The sequence below is a fragment of the Rhinopithecus bieti genome, unplaced genomic scaffold (assembly GCF_001698545.2).
Source record: "Rhinopithecus bieti isolate Rb0 unplaced genomic scaffold, ASM169854v2 scaffold_32393, whole genome shotgun sequence".
NCBI lineage: Eukaryota > Metazoa > Chordata > Mammalia > Primates > Cercopithecidae > Rhinopithecus > Rhinopithecus bieti.
The window spans coordinates 75751-84532 of NW_016813794.1; the positions used below are offsets into that span (position 1 = coordinate 75751).

Consider the following 8782-nt stretch of genomic DNA (forward strand, 5'->3'; position numbering starts at 1 on the left):
TATGTGTCAGGTAATTTTGTGATTACCAAAAAGTTTTCACTTGAAAACTAAGACCTTTGCTGTTTATTTCACAATGTGAAATCAATAGAACCTGAGGATACAAATCTCTGTAGTGATACTCTGTATTTACTCATTTTACACATTTTGAATGCAATTTTGCTAAGGAAGGAAAGCTTACAGATGAATAAAATGTAATTGGGAAGAGTAGCCATAAAAATCAATGAACTAAGAGGCTGGGCAAGAGCCTCTGTAATACTAATACGCTGAATGGCTAGTAAGTCACTTCATTTCAGTGAAACAAATACCTAAATTCTTTTAAGAATTAACAGGCTTGATGTTCAGGTCTGCTTTTGGCAAATGGGTATTTAAATACTTCAGGAAGGTAAGAGCCAGAAAATAGGAAGGTAACTATGCTTTTAGAAATATGTGTTTTTTTTTTTTTTGAGGCGGAGTCTCACTCTGTCGCCGGGGCTGGAGTGCAGTGGCCGGATTCTTCAGCTCACTGCAAGCTTCCGCCTCCCGGGTTTACGCCATTCTCCGCCTCAGCCTCCCGAGTATCTGGATTTACAGGGCGGCCCGCCACCTCGCCGGGCTAGTTTTTTTTTTGTATTTTTAATAGAGGTGAGGTTTCACCGTGTTAGCCGGATGTCTCGATCTCCTGACCTCGTGATCCGGGGCCCGTCTCGGCCTCCCAAAGTGGCTGGACAGGCTTGAGCCACCGCGCCCGGCCTAGAAATATGTTTACTTAGATTCTCCCAAGGTTTATACTTACAGGTAAGCTTATAACAATAGCTCAGATACCTACATAGGAGAAGGAAATCTCAAGGGAAAACAGTTAATTTTAAACACAAAATCCAACACCATAGATCAGAGTTCATGCTAAGATTATCATTTCAAAAATAATGACTCATCCAACAGATATAAAATAATAGCACTATTAAGATGTTTAAGAGTAAAGCACAAACCGTGTATATACCAAGACTTAGCTAATTCTCTGAGAGTTATAACTTAAGACAATAAAATAATTAATAGTGTTAACATTAAATAGAATGCAAATCTCTATAGATGGTTTCTTGGGAAAGTAGTTTTGATAAGCTTTCCTAGCATTGATCATCTTCAAAAAAGCATCAATAAACAGTCCATGTCACTTGCTTTAGTTTGTTTGGGCCTACTAATTGCTCCAACACTTCTCGTGAATGATCTATAAAAGAAAACAATGACAATATATTAATTGACAATAATAAACGTTTAATGTTTCCTCATGTCTAACTGGAGATGATGTTAATACACAGTTATTTAAAGGATTAAAGGAGGTGATCTATAAAGCACAGTATAGGCCAGGCGCGGTGGCTCAAGCCTGTAATCCCAGCACTTTGGGAGGCCGAGACGGGCGAATCACGAGGTCAGGAGATCGAGACCATCCTGGCTAACACGGTGAAACCCCGTCTCTACTAAAAAATACAAAAGCTAGCCGGGCGAGGTGGCGGGCGCCTGTAGTCCCAGCTACTCGGGAGGCTGAGGCAGGAGAATGGCATAAACCCGGGAGGCGGAGCTTGCAGTGAGCTGAGATCGGGCCACTGCACTCCAGGCCGGGCGACAGAGCGAGACTCCCTCTCAAAAAAAAAAATAAATAAAGCACAGTATACAACTAACTTGCTAATAATTAATGGTGGCCCTTACTATTATTAGGTGCACCTATCACAGTATTACTTGTTTAAAAAAAAAAAACAGGCATTTGTTGTTTTCTGTGTAATTTCATCATAATTCCACCAACCAGAGTAATGGTGTAATTTCACCATTAACCTGTGTTAATGGTTAATAACTTTTTTCAGGATCTTAGCTGGAAATAGATGATTCACTAAAGTGGAGTGACTGAACACCATTTAATTAAGGGAATATTTACCAAAAAAGTAGGATTAAAGAAAGCCAATAAACCACCTTGGGAAGCTGCAACACACCCAAAGGGTTAGAGGAGGTAGTAGTCACCAGAACGTGACAAGTTGACCTGTAGTTGAACATTTTTCCATGTCTGTATAATACTATTATAAAATATGATTTTAAATAGATAACCATTATATAAATACACTGTAATTTAACCGATCTATATTATTGGACATTTAGATGTTTTCAGTTTTTCACAATGTACAGTCGTGATTTTGATACGGTTTCCATCCTAGTTTTAGGATGTCTTTAAAAAATCTGAATTAAAGCAAAAATACTGATAAAATTTTGTTAGTTTAAATATTACTCATAAGTTTAACAGACTTGTTTCCATAGCTACAACTTATGTTTTATATACAACCTATCTCTAACCCAGTCTTGGAAATCCTGTAATTTGGTGGTTCCTAGACAGATTTCACAGACCAGTAGGAAAAAAAAAAAGATGGGCCTAACATATACAGTGACAAAATTTTATTTTAAGTTAAACAAAATTAAGCAAAAATACCAAGGTTTATTGCCAGTAAGAGAACCAGAGAGTGTATAGAAATGAAAAGTTACTATCATTGGGAAAACAAAGGTTTACAATTCCATTTTTTAAAAAAGTAGCTAGTAAGATAAATGCAGTTTTATTCATGGTCATAAAAATAGTATTGGTTATTGTAGAGGAAATCTAAATCAAAGATAGGTTCAAATTATGTTGAAAGTAAAAGAATGGAAAAACATACCATATAAATGGCAACCATGACAAAGCTGGGTGGCTACAGAAGAGGGGGGAAACACTTTCCAACTCTTTCTGTGAGGCCAGTGTTACCCTGATACCAAAGCCAGACAAAGACATCACATAAAAAGAAAACCGCAGACAAGGATCTTTTATTAATATAGACTAAAAAATGCTCAACAAAACACCAGCACACCAAATCCAGCCACTAGAAGGATTACATACCATGACCAACTGAGATTTATCATAGGAACGCAAGGTTAGTTTAACATCTGAAAATCAATGAGTATGATATACTGTGTTAATGTCCTATTGTTGCTGTAACAAATTACCACAAACTTAGTGGCTTAAAGCAACAAATTTGTTATTGTACAGTTTTGAAGGTCAGAATTCCAAAATGGGTCTCACTGGGCTAAAATCAGGTGTGGGCAGGTCTGCATTACTTTTTAGAGGCAAGTTTTATCTTTTTTTTTGGAGGCTCTACAGGAGAATCTACTTCCTTTACTTTTCTAGCTTCTAGAAACTACCACATTCCTTGCATTCCTTCCTGCTTATTTAAAGTGAACAACATTGGGCTGGGTGCGGTGGCTCATGCCTGTAATCCCAGCACTTTAGGAGGCTGAGGCAGGCATATCATGAGGTCAGGAGTTCGAGACCAGCCTGGCCAACATAGTGAACCCCATCTCTACTAAAAATAAAAAAAATTAGCAAAGCATCCTGGCACGCGCCTGTAGTCCCAGCTACTCGGGAGGCTGGGGTGGAAGAATCACTTGAACTAGGGAGGCGGAGGTTGCAGTGAGCCGAGACCACGCCATTGTACTCCAGCCTAGGTGACAGAGTGAGACTCTGTCTCAAAAAAAAAAAAAAGTGGGCATCATTGGGCACAGTCCTTCTCAAGCTGCCATCTCTATGGTCCTTCTCTGTCCTTCTACTTTTAAGGACCCTTATGATTATATTGGGCCTACATAGATAATCCAGGATGATCTCCCTACTTAAAAATCAACTGATTAGCAACTTTTAATTCCATTGGCAACTTTATGTAACATAACATACTCACATTTTGGGCATTAGAACATGGATATCATTGGGTGGGTGAGAGCATTATTCAGCTTACCACCTACACCATTCTAATAGAACGAAGAACTAAAACCACATGATCATCTCAACAGACAAACACCATTTGGCTGGGTGCGGTGGCTCACGCCTGGAATCCCAGCACTTCGGGAGGCTGATCACCTGAGCTCAGGAGTTCAAGACCAGCCTGGCTAAGATGGGAAAACCCCGTCTCTACTAAAAATACAAAAAATAAATTAGCCAGGCATGGTGGTGGGTGTCTGTAATCCCAGCTACTCAGGAGGCCGAGGCAGGGGAATCGCTTGAATCCAGGAGGCAGAGGTTGCAGTGAGCTGAGATGCTGCCACTGCACTCCAGCTTGGACAACAGAGCAAGACTCAGTCTCAAAAAACAAAACAAAACAAAACACCAGTTGACAAAAACCAATGCTCATTCAACCAACTAGGAATAGAAGATGACTTCCTCAACCTGATAAAGGGCATCTGTGAAAAACCCATAGCTGGCAGGGTGCAGTGGCTTATGCCTGTAATCCCAGCATTTTGGGAGGCCAAGGTGGGAGGATCACTTGAGCCCAGGAGTTCAAGACCAGCCTGGGAAATATAGTGAGACCCTGTCTCTGCAAAAGAAATTTAAAAATTAGCTGAGTGTGCTGGCACATGCCTGTAGTCCCAATTACTCAGGAGGCTGAGGTAGGAGATCTGCTTGAGCCTGGGAGACAGAGGTTGCAGTGAGTGTGTTCATGTCACTGCACTCCAGCCTGAGCAACAGAGCAAGACCCTGTCTCAAAAACAAACAAGAAAAACCTATAGCTAATAGTGAAAAATTAAATGTTTTCTCCCTAGGATCAAGACAAGGATATCCACTCTTTTGTTTTTGAGACAGTCTCATTCTTGTTGCCCAGGCTGGAGTTCAATGATGTGATCTTGGTTCACTGCAACCTCTGGCTCCCAGGTTCAAGTGATTCTCTTGCCTCAGCCTTCCGAGTAGCTGGGATTACAGGCGCCCTCAACCATGCCCAGTTAATTTTTTGTACTTTTAGTGGAGACGGGGTTTCACCATGCTGGCCAGGCTGGTCTCAACTCCTGACCTCAGCAGTTTGAGACCTGATCCACCCGCCTTGGCCTCCCAAAGTGCTGGGATTACAGGCGTGAGCCACCGTGCCCCACCAGGATGTCCACTCTTGCCATTTCTATCCAACATTGTATCAGAGGTTCTAGCCATGGAAATTAGGCAAGAAAAAGAAAAGGCATTCAGGTTGGAAGGAAGAACTAAAACTATTTGTAGATGATGTTATATTGTGTATACAATATCCCAAGGAATTCACTAAAAAAACAGAATAAATGAGTTCAGCAAGGTACAAGAACAATATATAAAAATCAAATGTATTTCTATATACCAACAATGAATAATCCAAAATGAACTAGAAAGTAATTCCATTTATGTTGCCATCAAAATAATAGAATACTTAGGAATAAATCGAATGAAAGTGAAAACTTATACTCTGAAAACTATAGGCCATTATTGAAAGAAATTAAAGATCTAAATAAAAAAATCCAGACCAAAAGACTTATTATTATTAAGATAGCAATATTTCCCAAATTACCTACAGATTCAGTGAAATTCATATCAAAATACAAGCTGGCTTTTTATTGTTTGCAGAAATCAGTAAGATGGGGCCTGGCAGGGTGGCTAATACCTGTAATCTCAGCACTTTGGGAGCCAAGGCAGGTGGATCGCTTGAGCTCAAGGCTGGAGCTTAAACTCCAGGCTGGAATTTAAGACCAGCCTGGGCAACATGGTGAAACCCCGTCTCTATTAAAAATACAAAAATTAGCCAGAAGTGGTAGTGTGCACCTGTTGTCCCAGCTACTTGGAGAACTAAGGTGGGAGAATTGCTTGAACCCTGGTGGTCAAGGCTGCAGTGAGCTGAGATGGCATCACTGCACTCCAGCCTGGGTGACAGAGACCCTGTCTCAACAACAACAACAACAACAACAACAACAACAACAACAACAAGAAATTGATAAGATGATTCTAATATTTGTATGAGAATTGGAGGGACCCAGAACAGTCAATAGAATTTTGAAAAAGAACAAAATTAGAGACTTAACACTTCCCAATTTCTTTCTTGTTTTTTGAGACGGAGTCTCACTCTGTCGCCAGGCTGGAGTGCAGTGGCATGTTCTCGGCTCACTGCAACCTCTGCCTCCCGGGTTCAAGCGATTCTCCTGCCTCAGTCTCCCAAGTAGCTGGGACTACAAGTGCGTGCCACCATGCCCAGCTAATTTTTGTATTTTTAGAGACAGAGTTTCACCATGTTGGCCAGGATGGTTTCGATCTCTTGACCTTGTGATCTGCCCGCCTTGGCCTCCCAAAGTGCTGGGATTACAAGTGTGAGCCACCGCACCCAGCCAACACTTCCCAAGTTCATTTTAGCTGGTGTATCTACAATAATTTTGGCATTTTTCCAAGTTGTGAATATGTTAGTTATCAAACGTTATATATAAATATTTGTCTTCTGTCTACATTTGTCACTCTTCTGTGGGAGTTCACTACTGCACATTATAGGAAGATGCTTTTCCCTCCAATAGTAAGCAGGGAATGTTTTTATGTAATTTAAAATTTTTGATGCCAGATGGCAGTATTATATTAGTCTCCTTAGGCAGCTTCTTCCTATGAAGACAGAGTATTTAGGACTGTGGGTTTAAATAAGAATATTCAATGCCTTCATTATGCTACAGGGAAAAACTATGGGGTCGCTAAGTATTTCATAATCCCTTGGCAGAACATTTTATAGAAACACATACCCTCTTGGCTAGGCGTGGTGGTTCATGCCTATAATCCTAGCACTTTGGGAGGCCGAGACGGGCAGATCACGAGGTCAGGAGATCAAGACCATCCTGGCTAACATGGTGAAACCTGTCTTTACTACAAAAAAATTAGCTGGGCATAGTGGTGGGTGCCTGTAGTCCCAGATACTCAGGAGGCTGAGGCAGGAGAATGGCGTGAACCTGGGAGGCGGAGCTTGCAGTGAGCCAAGATTGCACCACTGCACTCCAGCCTAGGTGACTGAGACTCTGTCTCAAAAAAAAAAAAAAAAAAAAAAAAAAAAAAAAAAAAAAAAAAAAAAGAAAAGAAAAAAGAAACACATACTCTCCAGACTGAAAAAGAGCTAACGGGTCATTTATGCTAATCACACGACTGATGCTTGATGTCACCTTCCTATTTGTTTCCCTATCCTAGTAACAGTTAAGCCACTTTACACTAGAGGCTCAGGAAGGAATTATAGATTGTGGTTCAGATGACTTAGGTTTTACTTCCAGTTCTATCAACTATTTCTAAGTTGTGGGGCAAGCCACTTAAATCAATTGTATCTCTGTTCCTTATCTTTAAAATGAAGGAGTTGTATAGATGACCTTGTTGGGGCTCAGAAAAGGGTTCCCCAAAGTATGGCACTTTGGCATGCTGAGTACTTTGAACTGAAGGACATTGGAAGGCCTTAGAATCCGCCTCAGAACCAAGGTCTCTGACCTTCTCCTGCCCTCCTATCTCTTACCCTTCATTCTCCCCAAGTGAGTCACAGAAACCAGGATACCTGTTCCCCAAGGTGGGTCACAGAAACTATAATTCTTTTCCCCAAAGGAAGACATAAAACCTACAAATATTACTCTAAACTTCCCCAGCCTTTCTGCCCAGGAGCTGGCCATAAAGAAATTCTCTGATGTACCCTTGTCGGATAGGAGATCATAAGGCCCTCATTCCAGAGTGGACCCCGCCCTATGCCCTGGAAGAAGGAATGTCACACAGAAAGGCCAAGAAGAATCTGAACAAACAGGCCTTGCTGGGTTTCTCCACTCTGTTACTATTAGCTCATTCTCTTCTCCAGTCACATCTCTACATGGCTGTCCATGCTTCATAAGCATAAAAACAAGCAGTTTTCCCTGGGTGTTTGGCTCTTCATTTCTGAAGTCTCCTATAAATCTTTGACCAAATAAACCTGTTACGCCTTTCTCTTATTAACCTCACTTTTCTTATAGGACTGTCAGCCTTGATCCTTATGATGGGTGAGGAAAGGTATAGCGTTCTGCCTCCCAACCTCTAAGGAACTGTTGACCACCTCTGTAAAAATCTATGACAATATAGATGGAGAGTATTTTTTGAAAGATTCATGGTAGGAGCACTTGGAACACCAAGAAGAAGAAGAAACTATGGGAAATACAAACTTTTTTGTTGTTGTTGTTGAGATGGAGTCTCGCTCTGTCACCCAGGCTGGGGTGCAATGGTGCCATCTCAGCTCACTGCAACTTCCATCTCCTGGATTCAAGTGATTCTCCTGCCTCAGCCTCCCAAGTAGCTGGGACTACAGGCGCCCGCCACCACGCCCGGCCAATTTTGTATTTTAGGAGAGATGGGGTTTCACTATATTGGCCAGGCTGGTCTCAAACTCCTGACCTTGTGATCTGCCCGCCTCGGCCTCCCAAAGTGCTGGGATTACAGGCGTGAGCCACCGTGCCCGGCCGAGAAATATAGACTTTTAACAAAGTATTTTTTTCAAATGTTCAAGGAAAATGTAATTTAGACATTTTTATAGAATAGTGAAAAAAGTACGGCTGAACACATTTTTACAAATAATGATCAAAGTCCCAGTGTTTCATTACAGTGATCTGGCAAAAATCAACATGTCATGCAGGATTAGTAATGAATGGAATGAATGAGTAACAAGGAAACAGAATAATATAGAATTAAGAAAAATATGAAGTAAAAAATGAGTTATCCTTTAAGCAAGGAATCAGCTTTAATTAAAGGGAAACCCTGACGCAAATCACTTGGGTCTTAAAATACTGTTTTGGCTGGGCATGGCAGCTCACGCCTGTAATCCCAGCACTTTGGGAGGCCAAGGTGGGTGGATCGCTTGAGCCCAAGAATTCGAGACCAGTCTGACCAACATGGTGAAACGCTGTCTCTATTTATAAATAAATAAATAAATAAATAAAAATTTTAAATACTGTTTTGGCTCTTTGTGGCTAATCTTTTTTTTTTTTTTTTTTT

At 41.0% G+C, this 8782-nt stretch overlaps 1 protein-coding gene across 7 annotated transcripts in view; it reads right to left on the reverse strand.

Moving 5' to 3' along the window:
- Positions 1-919: 919 nt before the first annotated feature.
- Positions 920-8782, reverse strand: part of AMN1 (antagonist of mitotic exit network 1 homolog) — a 67028-nt gene continuing 59165 nt past the window's right edge. For all 7 annotated transcript variants that reach the window (XM_017848946.1, XM_017848952.1, XM_017848947.1 and 4 more), the window contains one exon: positions 920-1201. In XM_017848946.1, the coding sequence (XP_017704435.1) occupies positions 1128-1201 (74 nt within the window). In that variant the 3' untranslated portion in view covers positions 920-1127. The remainder of the gene's footprint in view (positions 1202-8782) is intronic.